The sequence below is a fragment of the Phyllostomus hastatus genome, unplaced genomic scaffold (assembly GCF_019186645.2).
Source record: "Phyllostomus hastatus isolate PE091 unplaced genomic scaffold, TTU_PhHast_1.1 phas_contig_17, whole genome shotgun sequence".
NCBI classification, from domain to species: domain Eukaryota; kingdom Metazoa; phylum Chordata; class Mammalia; order Chiroptera; family Phyllostomidae; genus Phyllostomus; species Phyllostomus hastatus.
Window position 1 is genome coordinate 22,669,016 of NW_025333664.1, and position 26,507 is coordinate 22,695,522.

The 26,507-nt window shown below is 43.7% G+C and overlaps 1 protein-coding gene across 1 annotated transcript; it reads right to left on the reverse strand.

The window, feature by feature from the left end:
* Positions 1–505: 505 nt before the first annotated feature.
* On the reverse strand, positions 506–25,625 carry LOC123814980 (signal-regulatory protein beta-1-like). The gene is made up of 6 exons (XM_045833134.1): positions 25,533–25,625; positions 13,160–13,510; positions 9,384–9,704; positions 8,472–8,804; positions 1,873–1,982; positions 506–1,218 (listed from the first exon to the last, which is right to left on the reverse strand). The coding sequence occupies exons 1-5, from the start codon at positions 25,600–25,602 to the stop codon at positions 1,876–1,878; spliced, it is 1,182 nt and encodes a 393-aa protein (XP_045689090.1). The 5' UTR covers positions 25,603–25,625; the 3' UTR covers positions 506–1,218; positions 1,873–1,875.
* Positions 25,626–26,507: the final 882 nt, after the last annotated feature.

Sequence of the window (26,507 nt, forward strand, 5' to 3'; positions counted from 1 at the left end):
GTGGGAAGATTTCCCAATAGTGCTATGAAAACTGATTATAAAACTATTCTAATTAAGTCAAGGAGGTTCTGACAGGGAGATAGACAAGCAGCTCAATGCAACAGAGAGCTCATAGAAAGAAGCACGTATTTATGCAGACTTGACATACAGCAAAGGTGTCTGTGAGGACCAGTGGGTGTGGGGAAAATCATCCTTGTGGAATAAAAAAGATCCTGACTACCTATAGTGTGTGTGCGCACGCACACACACACACACACAGGGAAAATCTGCCTAGATCAAAGGCATAAATTATAAGAGCAAAGCACGATCAAATATTGAAAACCATTTTGGGTGAACCAAAAGCTCCCAAATGACCCCGACTTGCTTCTTTGCAGCTCACACTAGGGGAACAGGAGGAACTCTCCCGTAGGTGCCATGGAGCAAAAATCAGAGTGTTTATTGCAAAACATTAGATCTAGCTTTAATGCAATACAAATTGTAGCACATCTTACAACAGAAAACTATAGAGCATGGAAAATCAAAAAAAATGGGGCTATATATATATAACACACAAAACTGTTAAGCAATAAAGTTCCAGAATGTTGTATACAGTATGATAGTATTTAAATAAAATTTAAAGCATGCAAAGTAAAATTAAATATTTCATGAAAATATTTCAAAGATTTTCATATATATTGTAAAAGTATAAAATTGCACTCAAGAAAATAACACCAAATTCAGAATAGATTTTTCAAAATGAACACAAATCATAAGGCAACATGTTACTATTTTGCAAAGACTTCGTGGCAGGTCCATAGGTTTTTTACATTATTCATTATATAGTTCAGAATACCAGAATGCTTATTCAGCTTAGTGGTTTTAAATATCTATGTGCTAAAATGAAATCATACTTGCAAAATCTCTGGGTAAAGTAAAATCTTCTCTGAATATTAAAGGTTGTTTACAATAAAAAAGAATGGAAACCCATTGCCTTGCCCTGGAGGGGCCTCTTTTGGGAAAAGGCAGGGTCAGTTTGAAGCTCAGTGCATCTAGGTCCAGACATCTTGGATTCCCCATGACCAAAGTCTATCCTTGACTCATGTTCATTGTCAGAGAGCAGGACCATCAGGAGGGTGTGTGCAGGAGCGTGTTCATGGTTCAGGTGGGGCTGGCAGAGTAAAGGGCCAGGGTTTTGGGTCACCTGCAGGTCCTTGAAGCTTCTTCTCTCCAACGGAGCCCCTTGGAGAAGGCAGGAGACAATGCATCATGGAAAGATGTAGTGACATTTTTTATTCATTCATTCAGTGCCTCCTTTTAATTCTGCAAATATTTATTGAGCACATACTAAGTGCCAAGCACTCTCACCTGGGTTGGGGGCACAGATCAGACCCTCGAGTCCCCTACTCAGTTTACCTGAACCCCTCCTCTGAGTTCTGCTCCCCCTTTCATACCTATATTCGTCTTCACCACTGGTCAGCACCCCTAAGTCTCTCAGGTTGTATTGGTTGATTTTAGTTCTACTTTTTTGTTCATACAAAACATATATCATATGAACACTGAAATATACAGCAGTTTATGGAGGACTGTTTTTAGTTTGTGTCTCAGAGCTTTGGCCTTTATCCCACCTCCACATTTAGACCACCATTGCCAGGGTCCCAGTGCACTTAGTTTGAAAACCTTCAAAATCCAAGACATGATACAAGGTGGAAGAGTTGGTAGCCTCTAAGATTCCAAAGACATTTAGAGAAAATAAAAGCTTTCACAACCTTCTGCTGAGGCTGAATCAACCTTGTGGCGACCATGTGACTATGCAGCCACACCCTGCACTTCTGCCAGCCCATGAGGTTTGCCCTGACCTTCCTCTTTAAGGACTAAGGCCTGCCTCCAACTCACCTGTTACAGATTCCACCACCTGTGGATGTAGGTGACTGTGAAACTCATTACCAGCAGCACCTTGAGGCCCAGGAGAAACATCACAAAAATAATGGCAGATGTCTGTGAACCTAAACACCAATGGGCAGAAGGAGACATCAAATGGAGCTCTGTGAGTTTAAATACCTCACAGCATTCAGGAGACAGAGGTGACCCAGCTGCTCACAGGAGTGGAGGTGAGTGAGCTTCTCTGCACCTTCAATAGGCTCTATGTGGTATGGGGTGTTGTGGACAGTATGAGGTTGGCTGGATTGGAGGATGTACCTCATGCAGCACCATACAGGTGAGCACCCTCTGCAGTGATACATTCATCAATTGCAAGCTTTCCATGCTTTAGGTCCCATTGCTCTTCTGCATGGATATGGGTTTCTCAGTTCTCTTGAACATATGACAGTTCTCTAGCCAGGTGAGATGCACACTCTGTGGATAGAATCTCTGTGCCTGGCAAACAATAGCCACCAAGTCTGAGGAGAATGAAGACTGGGACACTGTCACTGCGGGGGGGACTGACACATCACAGAGATAGCTGACAATTACTATAGGAAGTCCACTGTGGGAGATTGGGAGCTCCTTGAGGGTGGGTCATCTTCCGGGGCCTAGTACAGAGATGATCACTGTAGGCACTGATTAACATATACATGCCTAAGTAAATGTACAAATGAATGAGAGTGTGAATATATCAGTGAATGTATGCTGGGATAGATGGATGGGTGGATGGAAGGATGGATGGATGGATGGATGCATGAGTGGAGAAAGATTGGGAATCTAAATGGGATCAAACATCCTACTCTTTTCTTTCTTTTCCAATTTGGAATCTGGTCACAGGCTATAACATGGATTAAACTTAATGACACTGTGCTAAGTGAAATAGGCTAGTCACTAAATGGCAAATACTGCATGGTTCTACTTATATACATATCAAAAGGTGTCCTACTGAGGGAAACTCTCCCCTAGAGAAGGAACACAGCCCTGCCAATGCTTTGCAGAATTCTGTCCTCTAAAACTGTAAGACAATAAATTTGTCTTGTGTTAAGCCACTAAACAGGTGGTCACTGTGCCCATAGGAATCTAATCCAGGGAGTCAGGAACATTTAAATAGAACAGATGTAATTAAAGGGCCAGGCACAATTAAAGTTCATTACTTGTGTCTTTGATGAAGATGGTGGAATAAGTAAATGCAGTACACGCATCTTCTTATGAACACATCAAAATTACAACTAAACTACAGAACATTCATCATTTAGAACCACCTGGCTTCTAGCTGAACAGAAGTTCTATGTACAGAAGAAGCCACATTTGTTCTTGTAAGAGCAACAGAGATGTGGAATGGACTGGTCACACACCCATGTGTGGCGGGTAAAAAATTTTGGAGGGATACGGATTGTGGAGGTTCTCCCTGAGGAGCAATGAGTCCCTGACCTGCACCAGGCCAGCTGCCCCAGAAATGCAGTGCTGGAAGAGAGTCCCATTAACTTCTTGCTGTGAAAACCAGCAGGGATTGTGGCTGAGAGAGACAGAGAGTGGCTGGAGTCCCAGGCATTCCTCTTTTTATTTTAAAATATAATTCTTTAAATATTATTTTTAATGAATTTATTGGGGTGATAGTCTGAGAAAGAGAAATACCACATGATTTCACAAATATATATAAAATCTAATGAACAAAATAATCTAACAAACAAAATAGAAACCAGGCATCTCTCTTAAAGGGCCTACACCCAGACTTAACCAGACTCACTTTCTCACGGCTCCAGCACTGGGGCAGCAGTTTGAAAGGTGCCAGAGGATGGGAAGAACTGAAATGTCTGGCTTTGTGGCAAGGCTAGAGAGGCAGCTTTTTGCTAGACAGAAATGCTGGCAGAAGCCATTGATCTCTGCTGAGCCCTTCCCTGCTGGCACAGGTGGGCACTATATATGAGTCTCCATCAACTTGGCTAACGTTGTTAGTCCCTCCCTAGTAACTCCCTGAGACCCCACCCCACACAAGTTGTGGGCCTACCCAGGCCATTTCTAGGGCATTCTTTGCAAATGGCCTATCTTGGCTTATTCTCCAGACTTTTCTAAAATCTCTCAAGGGTCCACAAACCCTTAATAAGCTGCATTTGGCCTCAGTGTGCCACAGACCTGCTAAGTGGCCCCAGGCCCAGCATTAGTAGCAGCCAGCTTCAGTATGCAGCTGGGCCTCTCCCAGGCACCTCTAGGCCCAGCACAAATAGCAACCATCTGCAAATTATTTTTTAGCTCATGCCAGGTAGCCCCAAGATGGGCCCAGGCAGTGGCTGGTCTTTTTCTGCACCTCCAGGGAGACTCCAGAATCAGGGAGACAGCTTTGGACAGCTTTAGACAACAAAGGAGCACCACCTAACAATTTCCCAAATTGACACAATCAAGGGGTGGGCTCAATGGGCACCAGAGCCTCAATGAAGTGAGTCCTACTCTTTGGGGTCAGCCCCTGCACAGCGGCTCCTTTGCTGTAGTCACAGCCAGTCCTTACAGCTGACTGGCCTGGGGGCAGGTTCCTATCATTGATGTACCAACATCAATCAAAGCTCAACCACAACAGGAGGATGCACACATCCCACACTGGGGGTACGCACCTAGAACACCCAGGTAGGGTGGCTGGGAAGGCTGCACCACTGGGCACTATAGGACACTTACTACATAAGGCCACTCTACAAAGACTGGGAGATATAGCAACTCTACCTAATCCATAGAAACAAACACAGGGAGGAAGCCAAAATGAGGAGACAAGGAAACATGTCCAAAATGAGAGAATAGAACAAAACTCCAGAATAAGAACCACAAAAAATGGAGACAAGCAATCTACTAGATGTAGAGTTCAAACACTGGTTATAAATATGCTCAGTGAACTTGGGGGGAGAGTAGGTGAACTTAGTGGGAATGCCAACAAAAGGATAGGAAACATAAAAATGCAGATGGATGTCCTGGCCAGGTGGCTAAGTTGCTTGGAGTTTTGTCCCATGCACAAAAAGTTTGCAGGTTCAATTCCTGGCCAGGGCACATACCTAGGCTGTGAGTTCGATCCCCAGTTGTGGTGTGTGGGAAAGGCAACCCATCAGTGTTTCTCTCTCTTATTGATGTTTCTCTTTCTCTCTCTCTCCTCTCTCATTAAAAATCAATAAATATATTCTTGGGCAAGGATTAAAGAAAACGGAGCTAGAATACATTTAAAAAATTTAGCAATGAAGAACACAATAACTGAAATGAAGAATACATGATAAGAAATCAACAGTAGAGTAGATAAAGCTGAGGATCAGATCAGTGATTTGAAAGATAAGGAAGCAGAAAACACCCATTCAGAACAGCAAAAAGAAAAATAAAAGAAAGTGAAGATAGCTTAAGGAGTCTCTGGAATTACTTCAAGCATACCAACATTCACATCATAAGAGTGTCAGATGGAGAAGAGAGCATGAGATAGTAAACTGTTTGAAAAAATAATGACAAAAGACTTCCCTAACCTGCTGAAGAAAATAGACAAACAATTTCAGAAAACACAGAAGGGCCCAAACAAGATGAACCCAGAGAGACCCACACCAAGATACATCATAATTAAAATGACAAAAGTTAAAGGCAAAGAGAGAATCTTAAAAGCAGCAAAATAAAGCAATTAATTCCTTACAGGAGAGCTCTCATAAGACTGTCTCAGCTGAATTTGAACAGAAACTTTGTAGGCCAGAAGGGATTGGCATGAAATATTCAAAGGGATTAAAAAAAACCCAGCAACAAACTGATGAAAAGCAAGGACCTACAACATGATTATTCTACCTAGCAAAGTTATCATGTAGAATCAATGGGCAGATATCATGTAGAAGCAAGGACCTACAACATGATTATTCTACCTAGCAAAGTTATCATGTAGAATCTTGTCTTTCTTTCCCAGACAAGAAAAGGCTAAAGAAATTCATCACCACCAAACCAGTATTATAAGGAATATTAAAGGGTCATCTTTAAGAAGACAAAAAAGATAAAGATATGAAAAATATGATGGCAATAAATACTACCTGTAACAATTACATTAAATGCAAAAGGGCTAAATACTCTAATCAAAAGACACACAGTGGCTGAATGGATAAGAAAACAAGACCCTTACATATGTTGCCTACCAGAGACTCACTTCAGATTGAAAGACACACACAGACTGAAAGTAAAGGGAAGGAAAAAGATGTTTTATGAAAATAGAAACAAAAGAAAACAAAACAAGTGGGGCAGCAATACTCATAGCAGACAAAATAGACTTTAAAACAGAGGCTGTAACAAGAGACAACAAAGGATCCAGCAATTGCACTTCTGGCTATTTATTCAAAGAACCCAGAACACTAAATTGGAAAGACATATGCACCCATGTTTATTGCAGCATTTTTTACAATAGCCAAGATATGGAAGCAACCTAAGTGTCCATCAATAAATGGATGGATAAAGAAAAAGTTGTGTATCTATAAATGAAATATAATTTAGCCATGAAAAATGAATGAAATATTGTCATTTGTAACAGCATGGATGGATGTAGAGGGTATTGTAGTGAGTGAAATCTATCAGACACAGAAAGACAAAAGCCATACAACTTCAATCATATGCAGACTCTAAATTAAATAAACAAATAAATAACAAACAAACAAACAGACCAGGAACAGACCAATAGATACAGAGAACATTTTGGTGGGAGAGGTTTTGGAGTTTGGTGATAAAGGTGAAGGTATTAAGAAGTACGGAATAGTCACAGGGATGTAAATTGTATATAATATTGTAATAAATTAGGTATCATACAGATGGGTGCCAGATTTATTGAGGTGATCACTTGGTAAATTATATAAATGTCTAGTCACTGAGTTGTACACCTGAAACTAATATAATACTATATATGAGCTGTAATCCAAAAATAAAACATTATTAAAAAATAAAGTGTGTAACTGCTGGAGGCATAAGGCAAAAAAGAGGGAAGACGTGCTGTTTCATAATTAGGTGATGAAAAGAAAAAAGGAAAAAGGGAGGGGGGCAAATTTAGGGTTCAAATTTGGCAAAAGAGAACCAAAAAATCTGAAGACTCAGAATCTTTCTCCCACTATCAAACCTAATCAATAAACTCCATCAACATAATCTACACTGACAGAGAGAGGTTCATTAATCAAGAAATATTGTAAAACACCCCAGCATTATACACATGAACAAAACATTGTGCATCCTCACACTGAGCCCACTGCGCTGGGACTGCAGTGACCAGAAACCTCAGATTCCATGCAGGGTGTGGCCCCTCAGTGCAGAGGGTCACACAGGCCCTTCTACATGGCTCCACTGGCTACCCAGACAAACTAAACACCATCCTCAGTCTCAAGATGTGGCAGAAGTGCTGGGTCACACACACTGAGAGCACTGGGAGGTGACAGGCTGGGCACAGCAGCAGCAGGAGATGAGACTCAAAACACCCGAGGGGGCTCCAGACCAGATGGTGCAGACACAGCTCTCCTGCTCTCCCCACTCAGTGCATCTCCGACCCCTAGAGATGACACCAGGTACAAGGTACACATAGACGAGGACTCTGAGCGATGGAAGGGGGAGGCAGACAGGCTCGGACCTGAGGACTGGAGGAAGCACACAGGGACAGGCTTCAGAGGTTGCACTCCCCTGATCTCCAGGCACAGAAGGTGACTCAGGTGTGGCTTAGGAAAGAGAAAAATGTTAAAATCAGTGATCTACATTCCCATTGCAAGAAACAAGAAAACAGGGAGCAAAGTGAACCCAAAAGGCAGAAGGAAGGAATTTGTGAAGTAAAGGGGGAAGCTCAATGAAATAAAAAACAGAGAAACAGTAGAGAAAATCACTGAAAAAAAGCAGGTTCTTGGAAAAAAGAAATAAAATTGAAAAAATTATATCAAGACTGACAAAGAAAAAATGACATATTTCCAACATCAGTAATGAAACTGGGGATGTCATCTCAGACCTTGCATCATCACAAGGACACTAAGGGAACAGTATTAACATCCCCACAAGCAGACATTTGTGATTATTGCTGGTTCATTGTCACAACACTGGGGACAAAGGAGGCTGGTGCTGTCACCACCCATGGTCACTTAGATGACTGTCCTGACTCAAACTCCACATCCTCAGGGCTCCCCCTCTGGAATTTCACAGAGCAGCAGGTTCAGGCATTTGCTTGGTGACCTTACTGATGCGGATGGAGAAGTCTGGAATGGAATGGAGACCAGGAGGAGGTTGAAAACAGCAAGGAGGAGGGAGGGACTGACATGGACAGAGGACACAGGGACAGTTAGGAGAAGGAAGGGAGAGGCAGGACACTGAAAAGATGATCACCCTCAGTCATTTTTTCTTTCTTTAATGTGTATTGATATCAAAAGATCTGTAAAGATTTGTACCAAACTCTTACCAGTGATGACTCTTATATTGTGGGGTTTAAGGTGGGGAACCTCACTTAAAAATTCTACTTTCTATTGATAGACTTCTAGATTATTCTATAATAAGCATGAATGAATACTTATTAAAAATGATAAAGTTTAAATAGAGCTGGTCATTTGGGGTGGAGGCCTCACCAGAAGGTCCATCTGTGCTCGGGCCCTTCGGGTTAGGGGAGGCCTCCAGGGTGAGGTTCCTGCTGACGGCCAGCTGCCCATCATGCTGCACCAGACAGGTGAGCTCCACGGCCTCCCCTCGGACAGGTAAATTCACCAGGATCCAGCTCCTCCAGGTGAAGGTCCCATCTTTGTTCTCCACTCGGGTTAACAGCGTTTCTGTTCGGGACATGTTTCCGTTCTTCAACCAGGTCAGCTGTAGGTGCTGGGGGTAGAAGTTCTTCACCTGGCAGATGATGATGTTCACCTGGTTCTCTGACAGGGTGTGTTGGGAAACCTCCAAGGTGGGTGGAACTGAAACAGCACAGGGCAGAGGCTCTGACCTCATGGGCATGCAGATCACAGAGGAGAGGCCCATGATGTAACTCCCCGACCACACCAAGGGGTCACCCAGGAGAGTGCTAGGTAAGCAGCAGGTGCTCAGAACTCAGGGTTCTCTTTGTGTGTGAATAAAATCACTAAGCACTGTGCACAGTATACAGTAGATGCTCAAAGACTGGTAGCTCCTGTTAGGTTAATATGAATGAAATCAACTAGCACAGCCCATGCATGGAGTGGGAACATAATAACTAGCAAAACAAACAAAACTGAAAAGCACATATGAGTTTTGTTTGTAGTAGGTGCTCAGTAATTGAAGTTGGTAAAGTAGATAAAACTACTGAGCACACTGCTTGGCACGTGGTAGGTATTTATCAAGCAGCTTCTATTAAACAGTGGCTTTTTTGATTGGCAAATCCATGTGCCTGGTGATGGGAAGGACTGTGAGGAATCATATTACCAGCAATTGCAGGTCTGGAGCAAAGAGCAGGGGGAGGAGGAGGCTATAGGGAAGGAGCCAGGTGTGGGCTTGGGCTGGGTGTGAGGGACATCTACCTTGGATGGCCTCAGACAGGTTGGCAGTCCCACGAAGAGGAGGGCCCCCCTTCAGAGTGACATGGTCCACCTGGCAGATGACCTGGGAGCGGACATCCCCCCAGGCTAGCCGCACCCTGGCTGTGCTGGAGATGCTGTAGGAAGGGCTGTCTCCCTCTGGGTCCACAGTGGTCTGGGAGGCTGGGAGCTCATTCCTGTCTTTGAACCATCTCAGGACGATGTTCCTGGGGGAGAAGCCATGGGACTCGCAGGTGAAGCTCACTGTCTGCCCAGGTGTGGCCCTCCTGGTGGGGGCTGACACCACGGGGGGAGAGGGTTGGGCTGTAAAAGGAGCACAATGAACAATGAACATGATTGTGACCATCACCACCAGTGACAAGCATGTGACTCTGTAAGGATCCTTCTCATACATTGTCTTTATCCTCTAACAATGCTGGGAGGGTGTGTCATCATCCTCATCCTACAGAGCAGGACACTTGGGTCCTTGGACATGAACCCTGAGAGAGAATCTGGACAACTTGCAGGTCCAGGAGTGAGCTCAAAGTGCACCTTCTTTCATCCTGAGGTGACTTCCCATCAGTCTGGGCTCAGGAACATTTCTGGTCAGTTTCAGTATTTGCACTGACTGTTTACAGCTGACCTCTGCCCTCACAGACCCCTAAACAGGAGCTGAGATTATCATCCTTCATTATGTGGGGAAACTGGGGACTGAGCGAAACCGAGCCTTCCCAGGAGCACCCAGTGGAGGGACGAGATGCAGTGGCTCAGCCAGGGCTGTGCTCTCCCAGGCTCACCTCGTAACACCCTGTGAAGGTTGATTTGATTATGTGATCAATATTTAATTAATCATTTGATTATATTACATTGTTAACTTATTGTACAGACTTTCTGCAAATGAGGACCTGAGGTCCCTGCAATGTTCCCTGGGTCATGACACTGACATGACACCTGACTTGGGGGTGCTGCTCTGTGCTGGGTGACTCAGACAGAGCACCTCTGACCCTTTCTACACTTTTCAAAAGCACCCGTAGTTATCACCATTTCACAGATGAGAGAACTGAGGCTGAGGGAAACCAAGGGACTGTCACCTCCCGCACTACTGTGTCCCAGAGATGTTTCTTGTGCCCCCTAAATATTCATGACCAACAGCAGAGCAGGTGCCCACCTTCAGGAACCTGACACTGTCACCCATTTCAGGTAGGAGTGGCCTCCATGTGCCCAGGCCTGGGGACCCTGTAGCAATGAACGGAAGGATGGGCTCCTGACAACTGGGTCTAGAAAATGAAGTCCTGCTCACCTGGGGCCCCAGTACTTTCTAGGAAATGCCCCCCCGCTCCGCCTCATCCTCAGTCTGTGGGGACAGGAAACGTGGTGCACAGTGTCACTGGGGGTGCAGTGACCCCTCCCTGCTCTAACCCCACCACTGTCCCCAGGCTGCTCTGGCAGGCTGCTCAGTGAAGGAAAAACTCCATGTTTAGAACTAGTTTCAGAACAACATGGGATGTGTCTCATTTCAGTTATAAAGCTAGCCCTGCCTCCCCCACAGGACATTTTCAGAAATTTATTTATTTATTTACTTATTATGGAAACATAATATATGATTTTAAAGAAGAGGGTTGGAGATTTCTCTTCATATCGACAAGCATGGTGGGGCAGTGCAGAGAGCAGGGCTGTGATTTATGCTGCCTGGGGTTCAAATCTTAGCTCTCCTTCCTCTGAGTTCGTGTCCCTCTCTGAGCATCAGTGTCCTCATCTGGCAAAGGGGCAACAGAGGCCCCTCCCTCACCACACTGGTTATAAAGTAAATGCCGCCATGAAGACATAGTTTTTGCTCCATCCTGTCTCCCTCCTTTCTCACCCAGGGCATCCTCTGGGCAGGCAGCTTGGGGAAGAGGAGCCAGGACTTTACCAGGAGGCAGCAGACCTGAGATGGAGCTGCTTACTACCTGTGGTTGCCTAGGGAAGGGACACACCATAAGGAACTTCAGAAATATCTGAATATTCAGGATAAGGCCACCTTCCCTGCCTATGTCCAGGAGTTGTGGGGAGACTCCATTGCTACCATGTCTAGGAGGGAAATCTGGAAATGTTCACACGAGTTAAAATGCCCGTACCCTCTGACCCAGCAATGCCACTTCCAGGGGGCATCTCCCTCTTGATCAAGTGACACAAGGGCAAGGTTATCCACTGCATCACCTTTCTAATAGCCACAGGTTGGGAACAACATATATCCATCAACAGGCTGTCAGTGAACAATGCTGTCTCCATGCGCTGGAGGGTGAGGCAGCAGTTGAAGAAGGGGCAGCTCTAGGTGCTGATGTGGATGCTTGATTTGGGGGGATGGGGCTGAAGGAACCAGCAGATTTCAATGACCTTGGGCTTCAGGGTCTGAATCTGAGGAGCACCTGAACATTTGAGAAAATGATGAGAAGAATATTCTGGCTTCTTCTTTTTAAAAAAGATTTTATTTATTTATTTTTAGAGAGATGGGGAAGGGAGGGAGAAAGAGATGGAGTGAAACATCAATATATGGTTGCCTCTAGCATACCCGCTACTGGGGATATGGCCTACAACCCAGGCATGTGCCCTGACTGGGAATCAAACCAATGATGCTTTGGCTTGCAGGCCTGTACTCAATCCACTAAGCTACACCAGCCAGGGCTGGCTTTTTTTTAATGGTTTGGGGTAATTAGCTTTTATTCAGTACTTAATATGTGCCAAGTCTTTCATGGAAAGAGGGTCCTATGCACGATAAGGGAAAAAGGAACCTGCTTGGAATCAGACTGGGTTCTGGGACAATCCCCTCACTCACTGGCCATGTGATGTGGGCAAGGCCACTGTCACCTCTGTGTATCAGGCTCCCTTCTGTACATGGGTGGGCCAAGCAGGGTGGTCTAACAGTCCTTTGTGGGCTGACATTTCAGGATTCAGGATCCTGGGCCTTAGGCAAAAGCCTAAATGAGCTCTTTTGCTGCCTCAGTGGGATAACTCCTATGTCACCCACAGGGGGAACCTCCTCTCAGAGTGAAGGACAGTCCGAGAAAACTCTCCTCAGACTCTAAGTGACAGTGTGACCAGGTTCCCTGAAATGAAGGGGGTTTATCAGACAGACCCACAGTGAGCGCCCAACCTCTGGCACCTCCTCCCAGCAGGGCTGGCAGAGCAAACAGGGACTCTGTGCCCCTTTAGGGATGTCTTCTCCTGTGATGCTTCTGAGGAGGAAATAAAGAAACACGTCCCCCCTCCCTGCCCTGCATGGATCTCTCCCAACTCCAGGGAGGAGAAGGAAGCTTCTTGGGAGAAGAGCTCTGCCTGCTCAGTCTCCTGCAGCTCTCACAGCACCCAGGGCAGAACCCAGCTCCCAGCGGGTGTCAGTGAGTGTCAGTGAGGGGGGCTCGGCCACACTGGGGAGCACTCTCTGGAGGCAGGGGTGAGGTCTGACCTCAGGATGGGCGAGTCCCTCAGACCTTCAGTTCCCTCATCCCTGGAACCAAAGGGCTGGACAGCATTGGAGAAGGGAAGTGCTCAGGAGCCAGGCAAATAGGGGTTCCAGACTTTTCCCACCATTTACCAGCCATGGGGCCTGAGAAGATAGCAGGATCTCCAGGCCTCAATCTCCCTGACCTGCAGGAGGGGTGACATCAGACCAGGAATCAGACCCTGACTATAAGCACTTACCTCTGTACCTGATTTCTAGATGATGCTCAAAAAACGGAGATTGTTCTTATGGACTTGTTGTCACACACCAGGGACGAAGGGCCCCACACTGTACTCACCACTCACGGTGAGCCGAGTGCCTGCTCCAGACTTGAGCTCCGTGTTGTCAGGCTCTGCTTTGCGGAACTTCACACAGTAGTAGGTGCCGGTGTCTGCTGGGGTGATGTTGCTGATGCGGATGGAAAAGTCCATGTTGTTTTTCCTCGTGGTATCTGTAGCATTTGTTACTCGGGGGGAGTGGCCTCCTTGTTGACTGTAGACTAACTCCCGGCCTGGCCCTGTCCCCCTGAACCAAAACATGGGCCCCACAGGGAGAATGGAGGTCACAGTGCAGCTCAGAGTGGCTGTCTCTCCAGCTGCCACTGACACTGACTTAGGCTGAATCACCTGCAGCTCCTCACCTGCCCCTCCTGCAGTAAAGCACAAAGCAGTTTTTTTATCCATCCATGTGTGATGGTATAGGTTTTGTAAAGTCTTTATCGACAACAGCTTTCATTGACTGAGTGCACACCCTGAGTGGGCCTGAGCTCAGCACATTGCATGTGCCATATGTGTAATCTTCACAATGAGCCTGTAATGTGAGACCCTATTAAGAATGAGGAAACTGAGGCACAGAGCGGTAAAGTGATGTGGCAAAGAGTGGGTTTAATTTTTTTCTTGCCAAGTGGTTCTGCTTGATGCCAGCAATGGAGAGCATGTGCTGGGCCTTTTCCTGTGATGCTTGGCTGCCCAGCTGAGCTGAGGAGCTGTCGGTGGTGTGACCCATCCAGCCTGAGGTGAAGGAGTGTGTTGCCCAGACTGTCTGTGCCCGGAATGCTAAGGCAGCCATGGCTGGTCTTCTGATGATGAGGAAATTAGTTACATAGAAATTGAGTATCCCTTAGAGTAATATTAGTTTTGCAAAGAACTGTGACAGAAAAACAAGTTCTTGCAAAAGACTTACTGATTCCTTATTCCATTTCAGCTTTAACATCTCTCATTAAAGGGACTGAGCTGCACCTGCTGCTGAACTTGAGCTACACGTTAGAACTAACACAATGAACTCTAGTTTTCCAGGGTGTAGTTCAATTTGGGAATGCTTTCATATTATGAAACGAAAGTTTACCAGCAAGGAATGAGAAGCAATCAGAAGCTTTAAAGCTGAATGTAATTGGGTGGATGTGTTTTATAGGGACTGGGCACTGAAAGTAACCCTCATAAAAGTCACAGGTGTGGGACTGGGATTTGAACTGCAATGATTTGAATTTGATATATTCCCATTAAACCTGAGTATAGACCAGGTTTATAAAGAAACACATTTGTTTATGGATGAAGAAGAGAAAACAATGGGCATTTGAGGAACACAAAATAGATGAGCACCCTGTTTCTTCAGTAGCTCTGAGCAAACGCGATGGATGCACACACAGGATGTTTTGTCTCCAGATGATTCTAAACCTTCCCAGAGACGTTTACTGGTCTCACCCATGACTTACATCATCTGTGGTTCCTATGGCCCCTGATGAGCCTTCATTTTAGGTCTGTTTTTGCTTCACAGAAAAAATTCTGATACAAAATGGTACAAAGTCATGATATGATAAGAAGGGGAAATGAAAACTGTACTATGCTATATTTACTAAACAGTTTGTAAAAGAAAAACACCATTTTTCCAATGAAAAGACTATACACCCACTAGAGATAGCTTTGTAGATTACATATTTACCTTTTCTTCCTCCTCAGTTTGCAGTGAATTGACAGAAGAAATCAAAAAGTGTGGCACAATTTCAGGTGACACGGGCATTCTTTGTTTTATTGCACTTTTTTCATGTGCTTCACAAGCTTGCAGTTTTTATAAGTGCAAGGCAAGGAGACCCTCCACCAACAACAGTATTGTGACTCGCCTTATTACAGAGGACTGGAGCTGAACCCGGAGTATCCCTGAGGCATGCCTGCACATGCTTGTTAAAGATGAAATGGAAAATGCAGGTGTGCAACAGGGAAACATTTAAATGTCTGCCCTTCAGACATACTTATGTCAGAGATAACTATTTCTAAAACCTTTGTCTTGGCAAATAAATCCATATTTAATGCACTTATTTTTGAATAAAAATGGGAACATACTATTTTGTAATTTTTTTGTTAACTGCACATCTACTGTTCATAAATAGTTCTGTGACATAACTTTCACTGGCTTGTAAGTATTCTATTGTGCGGCTAATATCAGTTAGGATGCTTTTGACCAGAGATAAGTGTCCAAACATAATGGTCTTAAGTAATCAAGCACATTCATTATCTCACACACAGGCAGCTCAGACATGTCATTAAGGACTCTGTTTGGCCTCAGCCTCAGTGTGTTTGGCCTTAGGCTTGTCTCCTGGTCCCCAGAGCTGCTGCTGCAACTGCAGCTTCGCATCTTCACAGAATTGCATCTAAAAGTCAGGAAAGGCTGCTCCTCCTCTCACATCTCAGGTTGTCAGTGAGGAGTGCACTTCCCACGGGTCCCCAGAAGATTCCTCCTCAGTTCTCTGGACTCGGGTCAGCTCACTGAGGAAGCGATTGATGGTTAGACCCTGTGGGAAGTGGACTCTGGGGTTGGGGGAAGGAGCTGAGGGAGGCTGGGAGGATGGCATCGAGGGGACGCCCACTGCCTGCCAAAAGGGAGGGGCCACTGCTTACTCAGTGTTCCTCTGGGTCAGACATTTGGTCGTGTGCAGATGTCAGTGTGAGCAGTGGTGCGGGGAGCACCCTGTGACCACGTTCTGAGGTGTGTGCTTAGTCATGTTCTTGAGAGAGGTTCTGGAAGTGGAATGATTGGTTCAAAGGGATTAAACTTTTTTAGAGTTTTGATAAATATTACCAAGTAGCTCTTCAGAAAGTGCAACTTACACTTCCAGCTAGTTTTATATGTGTGACCACCCTTTCACCCCCACCTGCACACTCCCTGGTAAACTGTAGATACTATCTCTTAGAAAAATTTAATCTTTGCCAATGGTACCTTAGTTTTTAAGTTTTTATTTCTTCAAGACAAATAAGATTGATATATCAGTGTTGTTATTGGCTCTTTGTATTCTTTCATTTAATGAAATGCCTATTCATAGTCTTTGCCTGTTTTTGTATCAGTAAATAGGACTTAATTTAAAGTGGGAACATAATATCTAAAATGCCAAGTCCAGTGTATTGATGACAGAATCTATTATATGGTGGTAGTGCATGTCTTAGTGAGTAAGTGCTGCTATTGTTTAATATGAAGAAGTGAAATAATTTCATCTTTCCATTACTAAATGGAATGTTGTGTGTAATTGTATAAGATTAGATTCTTTGCTTAGTAAAAAAATTGGAATGACAACTTCTGGTCAAGATGGAGGCATAAGTAAACAGAGCTTGGCTCCTCTCACAACCACATCAACATTACAACTAAACCACAGAACAACCCTCTCAGAACCATCAGAAACTGAGTTGAATGGAAGTCTGACAACTACAGAACTAAAGAAACCACATCCATCCAGGCTGGTAGGAGATGAGGAGAGGAGATGCAGAGACACAGAACAGGCTGGTCCCACACCCATGTGTGGTGGCTAAAAATTCAGGGAGGGGACTTGAGGTGACGATGGTGGTGTAGACAGACATGGCTCACCTCTTTGCATGACCACAGCAAATTTAAAACTAAAATATAGAAACACCACAACTCAGAACTGTCAGAACTTGAGTTGAATGGATGTCTGACAACTATGAAATTAAAGAAACCATATCCATCTAGACTGGTAGGAGGAAAGCAGATGTGGAATGGACTGGTCCCTCACCCACATGTGGTGATTACAAATTTGGGAGGGAAATCTTGGGAGCAAGGAGTCCTAGCCGTATACTAAGCTTTCCAGGCTAGGATCCCAGGACCAGGAAGATAAGTTCCCACAATTTCTGGCTGCAAAAACCAGTAGGGATTGAGTCAGTGGGAGAAACTGCTGGAACCACAAGCAGTTTCTCTTAAAGAATTCCCACTTGGATTCACTTACTCACACTCACTCCCTCTGAGCTCCAGCACTGGGGTAGCAGCTTGACAGGCACCAGTGTTATATAGGGAGAAACTGAAGTGTCTGGCATCAGGGCGAGCAGAGGCCATTGTTCCTTTTCTGAACTCTATTTCCACAAAGCCAATAAACTCATGCCATATCTGAGACCCCATCAACCTGACTAAAACTGTTTGTCCTGCCTTGGAGATCCCCAGAGACTCTGCCACATCCAATTTATGGACCCACCCAAGCTGCTTTTTCATATGGATGACTGGTCTTGGCTCATGCTTCACAACTTCATAAATCCACTCAAACCAAGCAACAGCTGGCCTCAGTGAGCCCAAGGCCTGGCACTAGCAGCAGCCAGACTATATTCACAGCTTGGATTCACCTGGGAATCTCCAAGCCCAGCACAAGGAGCAGCCATCTCAGATTGCTTTATAGCTCAGGCAGGGTGGCCCTGGGAAAAAAACAGGTGGGGGCTGAACTTGGCCTGTGCCACCTGGGAAACGCCAGGGCCAGTGCAACCAGTGGACAGCTACAGATCACATTGGAGCACCACCACCCTGTCCTCACATAGCTGATCCCCCATGAAGGGCAGAGGTTTGTGGTCAGTGGTCACAGCCAGTTCCTGCAGCTGACTGGCCTGGGTAAATCACTCCCATTGATCTGTCAACAGCAACCAAACCTCAACTACAAGAGGAGGGTATACTCAGCCCACATGAAGTGTGCACCTCATGTACCCAGCTTTGGTGACAGGAGAGGCTGTGCCACTGGACCTTCAGGACACCTAATACATTAGGCACACTACCAAGACACAGAGTCAAAGCAGCTCTACCTAATACATAGAAACAAACACACAGAGACAGCTAAAACTAGGAGATAAAGAAACCTGGCCCGAGTGAAAGAACAGATCAAAACTCCAGAAAAAGAGCTAAATGAAATGGGGATAAGCAATGTATCAGATGCAGAGTTCAAAACACTGGTTATAAGGATGCTCAAGGAACTTAATGAGGACCTCAACAGCATAAAAAAGACCCAGTCAGAAATGAAGGATACACTAATTGAAATAAAGAAGAATTTACAGGGAAACCACAATGGAGTGGATGAAGCCAAGAATTGAATCAATAATTTGGATCATAAGGAAGTGACAACAACCAATCAGAACAAGAAGAAAAAAGAATCCTGACTTCTGGTCAAGATGGAGGCACAGGTAGATACTCTTTGCTTCCTTGCACAACCAAAAGAAAGACAACAACCAATTTAAAAACAACAAATAGCTGGGACTGCTAGAAAATTGAACTGTATGGAAGTACAACAACCAAGGAGTTAAAGAAGAAACATTCATCCAGACTAGTAGGAGGGGTGAAGATGGGCAGCTAGGGTAGAGGATGCACATCAAGGCAGTGGCTGGCAAACAGAGCAGTTGCACATTTCTGTACAGATAGATCAGGAGGAACAACTGGGGGGTGAGAGAGACCATGCAATCCAGGGTTCCAGTGTGGTGAAATAAAGCCTCAAAACCACTGGCTATAAAAACATGGGGGTTGTGGCAGAGGGAGCAACTCCCAGTCTCGTAGGAGAGTCCATTGGAGGGATCCACAGAGTCCTAGAATGTACACAAACACACTCACCTGGGAATCAGCACCAGAAGGGCCCAATTCACTTGTGGGTAGGGGGGAAGTGACTGAATGTGGGGTGAGAGCTGAGCAAGTGGCATTGTTCCTCTCTGACCCCTCCCTCACATACAGCACCACAATGCAGCAAAGAGCATTTCCCTGCCCTGCTGAATACCTAAGACTCTGCCACTTACAACATAACAGGTGTGCTGAGACAAAGAAACATGGCTTAAATGAAAGAACAGATCAAAACTCCAGAAAAAGAACTTAGCAATGAGAAGACAGCCAACCTGCCAGATGCAGAGTTCAAAACACTGGTAATCAGGATGTTCACAGAAATGATCGAGTATGGATGCAAAATAAAGGAAGAAGTCAAGGCTATACAAAGTGAAGTAAAGAAAAATATACAGAGAACCAACAGTGAAGGGAAGGAAACCAGAACTCAAATCAATGATTTGGAACAAAATGAAGAAATAAACATTTGACCAGAACAGAATGAAGAAACAAGAATTCAAAAAGATCAGGAGAGGCTTAGGAACCTCTGGGACAACTTTAAATGTCACAACATCTGAATCATAGGGGTGCCAGAAGGAGAAGAGGAAAAGCAAGAAAATGAAAGTTTATTTGAAAAAATAATGAAGGAGAACTTCCCCAATCTGGTAAGGGAAGTAGACATGCATGTCCAGGAAGCCCAGAGAGTCCCAAGAAGTTGGACCCAAAGACAAACACACCAAGACACATCAAAATGACTGTATTTTTGGACCATAAGATGCATGTAGGTTTTAGAAGAGGAAAATAGAAAAACAGTTTTTTGAAGCAAAAAATGTGGTAAAATATGTAATAAAATAATTAACACAATATTTAACCAATGTAAATGTAAACAGAACTCAACAGGAGCATTAACAACCATTACTCCTTCCAACTTGGTGTGTGTGGGGGTGCGTCTTATAGTCTGAAAAATACGGTAAATCACCCAAGATTAAAGATAAGGAGAGAAAATGAGAGTGTTACCTACAAAGAAGTTTCTATCAGACTATCAGCTGATTTCTCAAAGAAACCTTATAGGCAAGAAGCTGCTGGGAAGAAGTATTCAAAGTCATGAAAGACAAGGACCGACATCCAAATGACTCTATCTAGCAAAGCTATCATTTGGAATGGAAGGGCAGATAAAGTGCTTCCCAGATAAGGTCAAGTTAAAGGAGTTCATCATCACCAAGCTCTTATTATATGAAGTGTTAAAGGAACTTATCTAAGAAACAGAAGAAGATAAAAACTATGAACAGTAAAATGACAATAAACTCACAACTATCAACAACTGAACCTAAAAAAAACCCCCAAAACAAACTAAGCAAACAACTAGAACAGGAACAGAACCACAGAAATGGAGACCACATGGAGGATTATCGGTGGGGAAGGTGAGGGGGAAGAATGGGGGAAAAGGTACAAGGAATAAGGAACATAATTAGTAGGCACAAAATAGACAGGGGAAAGTTAAGAATAGTTTAGGAAATGTAGAAGCCAAAGAACTTAAATGTATGACCCATGGACATGAACTAAGGGGGAGGGGGATTTCTGCAGGGGTGGGAGGTGCATGGAAGAGGGGGATAAAGTGGAGAAAAAATGGGACAACTGTAATAGCATAATCAATGAAATAAAAAAAGAAAAAATATCTGAAAAAATGAGGATAGTATAAGCCTCTGGGAAAACTTTATGAGGTCCAACATTTGCATCATAGGGATGGTAGAAGGAGAAGGGAAAGAGAAGGAAGTTGGAAATCAATTTTAAAAAAGAATGAAAGAAAACTTCCCTAATTTGATGAAGGAAATAGACATGCAAATCCAGGAAGCACAGAGAGTTCCAAACCAGATGGATGCAAAGAGGCCAACTCCAAGACACGTAATTAAAATGCCAAATGTTAAAGAGAGAATCTTAAAAGCAGCAAGAGAAAATGCCACGCTCTCTTCCAACCATGTTTTTTGACAAGGTCTGAACATGGAAAGAAGGCATTCAAGGAATCCATCTTCCTGGAAGAGAGTGTGGCATACAAAGGGGGGGTGGTAATTTTCTGAGGATTGCTTTTAATAATTTCCTTGCTAGTATTAATCATGGTCTTACTTTGTACCCTGATTCCTATAAGAACAGGCCATGAGAAGAAAGAGGCTCAAAAAGAGTCAATGATTGATTTTGAGGGAAATTCTGAAGGGACAACTAGTTCTCCATAGACTATTGCATCATGCCCAGATTGTTTTAAATAAAGTGTTTATAAACCTGAGTAAGAAATTATCCCCGATTGTTCCCATAAAAGAATTCATAAATCAGTTACAATAGGTTGAATTATTGGCGGACTTTCCCATGCTTGTTCCTTACCCATAGATACAAAGAGTCTTTCAAGAAAACAAGAAAAAACTATATAGACCCTTACCCACAGCCCAGGGATACCCCTGGGTAGCATATTAAATTATTGGCAAATTATGGTATCCTCCAAAAGGAGCTAATGGTCTCCAGAGGGTTCCAGATCTCCCATTGCCTTATACAGGAGCATATAATGAGGGTGACATTAGAATGGTCAATAAGGATGAAGTCCAAGTGCCTTATAATAGTCTAAATTTCATGGAAAGGCTAGCTCGAAGCAGACCTCCCTGGTATTTATTAATTAAGAAATAAAAAGAGTTTATTGTAGCTGAATTTCCTGTTTATCTCTCCTTATATGTTTGTTTTGGAGATTAAAGGTAGTGGGATTGTTAGATATCTGTATTTCAGGTTTATTGATTTGCATAATTCCAATGAAGTTGTATAAAATAATTTCTTGACCAGAGAATAAAATCCCCTCTAATGAAATAGCCCCTGAATGTCTAAAAGTTGTTGGAGTAACAGCCCTGCCTTTACCTTGAATAGGAATATATATCAAGTAGAATTAGACAGGCAAAGAAATAAGAAAAGCTGGTTAACTATTATAAATTAAGCACGTAGAAACAGTTACCAGGAAGTTAAAGTCCATGGTACATAGAGAAATATTTTAGACAGAAAAGGTAAATAGGTAAGTTAGACATCACAAAGGCCTTATAATAAATTTCCTATAACCTCTATTCAATTTAGCGTATCCTTTTGCCCCATGACAAATTCTGAGAACTTTAATAAACAATAAGACATTCAAATTCTGTACGTACAGCTATTTCTAATTGTCTGATTTATGGCTCTCCTGGTTAAAATAATCTTTGTTTAAAATAACTGAATCTATGGGAATTTTTGTATTTTTCCTGGTTACCTTTGTATTAATTTTTTTTCTGCTTTACCTAATCGCCAAATGTCAATCACTGCTAAAAATGAAAGTATAAAAACCTGCTTGTACTTGCAATAAACGGAACAGAGCATCACTGTCCTCTGAGGCGTGTTGTCATCTGTCTTCCATCGCCGACGCCTTACCCACCTTTCAGGAAACCCTGGACCTAGCTGCGGCTGGACCGCGGCAAGAAAAGAAGTTAGTTATCTACAGGGGAGTTCCCATAAGACTGTCAGCTGATTTCTCAAAAGAAACTTTATAGGCTAGGAGGGATTGGCAGGACATATTCAAAGTGAGGAAAAGCAAGGACCTACAACCTTGATTATTCTATCCAGCAAAACTATCATTCAGAATGGAAGGGCAGATAAAGTGCTTCCCAGAAAAGGTAAAGCTAAAGGAGTTCATTGTCACCAAGCCATTAATACATAAAATGCTAAAGGGACTTATTTAAGAAAAAGAAGAAGGTCAAAATCATGCATATTAAAATGGCAACAAATTCACAACTATCAACAAACAAATCTAAAAAAACAAACTAAGCAAACAATCAGAACAGGAACAGAATCATAGACATGAAGATAATTTGGAGGGTTATCAGCTGGGAGAGGGAAGGGGGAGAATGGGGGAGAAGGTTCAGGGATTAAGAAGCATAGTTGGTGGGTACAAAATAGACAGGGGGATGTAAAGAAAAGTATAGGAAGTAGAAAAGTCAAAGAACGTATGTGCATCAGCCATGGACATGAACTAAGTGGGGTGGGGGGAGATTGCTGGAAGGTGAGGGGTACTAGGCAGAGGTGGGCAAAGGGAAAAATTGGGACAACTGCACTAGCATAATCAATAAAATATATTTAAAAAAGTAAAAAAGAAATAATGTCACTCGGAGATGGAGACAGATGTGGCACCACAAGTAAATCCTGTGTTCTTTTCTGTTTCTTAGCTTCTCCTCAGGGAGAAAATCTGTGGGTCACTTTTGCAGAGAGTGAGCTGGCGAAACCCTCCCACTTAGCACTGTGTGTGACCACACAGCCCCCAAGGAGGCTACATGCTGTCACAGGGCAGGTCCCTTGGAGCCAAGCACGTCATGGTTCATGTTTTAAAGTCAGGAGAAGAAGATTGAGAAGGGGGAAGCTGGACAGCTGAGACAAAAATTAGAGAAATAGCCATGAGTATCAAGAGAGAAGTGGAGGGAAGAGAGAAAGAGAGAAGTGGACTCAAAACTCTGACATCCATGCATCTCTAAATCTCATGTTTACATCTCTGTCCAGGCCTTTCCTTTGAACTCTGGACTGTGTGTCTAACTGCCCACTCACATTTTTCTTTAGATGAAAACAAACACCTCACAGTTAACATGTCCAAAGTGAACTCCTGAATTTCCCCCACAGCTCTTTCTCCATCTCACCTGAGCACCATTATTTTTCCAGATACTCAGGTCACCAACATGTGGAGTCTTGCTCTTCCACCCAAATCCTATGCATCAGAAATCCTGTGGCTCCCCTTCAGCATGCATCCAAGTCTCCGTCTTTCCCCTGTCTCTACTGCCCTGGTACAAGTCACTTCTTTGTGTTTGTGTGAATGCTCTACCTGCTTCTTTCTATGTCCTGTTGCAGTCTATTCTCAACTAAATGCTATGGTATTTTAAACCTTATGTCACTTATTTCTTCAAAACCTTGCAATAGAAATCTTTTCACACAGAGAAAAAGCTAAAATAATCACACAAAGCAGAAAGAATCTACTGCTGTGGACTTTACACATGCTGTTCCCTGACAGGAAGGCTCCTCCCCCAGATAACATCATGGCTCACTCCAAACTTTCTTTTAATTTTGGCTTGAAATTCCCCTTCGCAGTGATGCCCACCCGGACTACACTGTTTAACCTACATGCCAACTTACAGATCCCCTAACTCTCTTATTTAAAATATTTCCATTTCTCCCTAAAACTTAACAATTTCTAATATTCTGTGTAATTTACTTATGTCATTATTCTATATAATTTACTATGTTTATTGTTAACTGTCATTTATCTATTGGGATATAAGCTCCCTGAGGGCAGTTGCCTTGTTTCTTTTATTTACCAACACACCCCAAGTTTCTATGATGTTTCGGTACATTGGAGGTGTCTAATAAATGTTTATTATATGTATGAACTGGACTGTCAAACTCCTCTTTGAGCCTCTGAAGCTTATTTTAAGTGGGAAAACTGTGTAAATGATGTCCGGAACTGAATTTCCCAACTAGATGACTTGGTAAAAAACAAATGCATCTTCTGCATGTGCAGAAAGCAGAAGAGCCCAGGAACAGAGAACCACAAACCCTCTCCCCCAACACCCAACCTTTCCCGCACTCTCTGGTCCAAGTAGTGGAAATGAGTTCTAAGATCAAACTGTTTGAGTTCAAATAATGGCTCTACCATTTACCATTGAGTGACCTTGAACCTCTCTGCAGTTTTGTTTCCTCCATAATTAGGGGTGACAAGGTATTCTACCTTGGATATAATGATCACATGAGATAAGAGACAAGAATCTCTAACAGTATCTGCACATAGTCAGTGTTCAAGAAATTGATAAGTTATTACTCATTTTACTTCCTGGGGCTTGATGTTTCAATTGATATTATAGGATATAGATATATAGATATAAGTGCAGATGTATTAGATATAAATATAGAGATCATACAGGCAGAATTGTATGTATCTTTTATGCCCTCTTTTTTCTTCCACCCACAACCATCATAGAAGAGGGACCCCAACATTATAATTCACAAAATTCTTCTCGTTTTATTAAGGGAGAAGCTTGCTTGTCTTACAAGTTTGGGGGAGGGTAAGGAGCACATTTAGAGAAGAAAAGGAGAGAGGGTGTCTAAGAGACAGAGGGAACTAAACATCTGTTCAATCATTTCATATGGACTGAGAAGGATTTGAAGAGAACAAAAGGGAAAGTCTTTTAAAAATCCCAGTTGTGGGTGTGTGTGCACTCCCTCAAACATTCTTGTACACACACACAGGATACAAGCATCACAAATACACATATAGAAGTGTGGCCTGATGGGAGATGACTAGTCTTTAGTTTAGTTCTCTGTGTTTTCTGATTTTTCCATGAGTCAGCCTCCACTGAGAAGCCGTATCATGCAGTTAAAGAAGCAGGCTCTGGAGCTGCTCGGCCTGGACTCGAATCCCAGCTGAACCTCTGCCTCACACAGATGACACTGGGCAAGTTACTCTCTTGCCCAGTCTCAGTCTCCTCATCTGCAAATTAGGGATGATAGTCATAGTTCTCACACAGGGATGTTGTGCAGATTAGGGCATTTAATATACCCACAGAGCTGTCACTGTTGTGGTTTGAAGCATTATCTGTTTTGATGTCTCTGGTACCCAGGTTCAGGCATGGACTCACAGAGAAAAACAACGGATCCAGATTTCATGCTCTCAGATATTGCACTCTTCTTGGCCTTCTGTGACAGCACTGGGTGATGCTCCGTTTTCCTGGCCATTCTAAATTTTCAGGGCAGGAAAAGGTCCAGGGGGAGGAAGAGGAAAATCTACCCCAAGGCATGCTCACCTGTGAAGCCCAGCAGAAGAGTCAGCAGCAGGCAAGGAGGAGGCCAGGACCAGGAAGCAGGGACAGGCATCCTGGAGGCCCGAAGAGCCTGCTCTGTCCTAATGTGTGCTGGTAGAGCTGGACTCTGCTCTGTGGGAGGGGAGAGGCCCCACTTCCTGTGATGTAAGAGGAAGTCCCCAGGATGGGGTGCAATGGCTGTGAGACAGTAGCCCACTTCCAGAATAGAGACAGATTCTGGTTCCAGATTGTGAAATAGAATCAGGCAGAGAAGGCAAATACAGGGTGAGGAGTTACTCATCTTCATTCTCAGAGAGACTTGGACAGGCCTACAGGATATAGCACTTTCCTCTGCCTGGGGCCTCTGCTCTCCACTGGGCCCCTCACCCCATCTCAGATCTTCCTGGTGATGCCCCACTTGGGGGCCCTGGACAAAAAGGGGCTGTAGTTGTAGGCTGTGTTCCAAACTTTCAAGCCCAGGCTCCCAGGATATAGCCAGCTATGGCCTCATTTCTTCATCCTGACCAACAGCTGCTCAGGAGAAGGAAGGAAGAGGGTCCACCAGAGCCTGCTCAATGTTAGCATGGAAGCAGGTCTGCTCCTGAATGACTCCCTCTCCCAACCATTTGTGGATGGGACAAATAAAAACCCAAACACACAGTGCAGTATGGACCTCACAACTTGTATGGGTTCAAGCTAACAAAATGTCCAATAACAAGCAAATGGCTAAACAAACTGGTGCTTCCAGACAAAGAAATACTATTTAGCAGTAAAAAGAAATGGCTTATTTACATGGACTACAACTTTAAGTTTCTTGAACACATTATCCTAAGTGAACTAAGGCAATTTCAAAATGTCATGTACCATATGATTTCCGGTATATTACACACTTGAAACTATAGAGCGGAGAGCAGACTGGCACTTGCAGATTAGGTGTGGTATGATGGGGATGGGGTCACTGTAAAGGGTGAGTATAGG

Excerpts from the sequence above, each read along its gene's own strand:
- LOC123814980 (XM_045833134.1), bottom strand. The coding sequence starts at position 25,602 with ATGCCTGTCCCTGCTTCCTGGTCCTGGCCTCCTCCTTGCCTGCTGCTG. Across the intron at positions 9,705-13,159 it reads CACTCGGCTCACCGTGAGTG|CCCAACCCTCTCCCCCCGTG; the intron begins GTGAGTACAGTG and ends CTCCTTTTACAG. Across the intron at positions 8,805-9,383 it reads CCTGTCTGAGGCCATCCAAG|TTCCACCCACCTTGGAGGTT; the intron begins GTAGATGTCCCT and ends GTGCTGTTTCAG.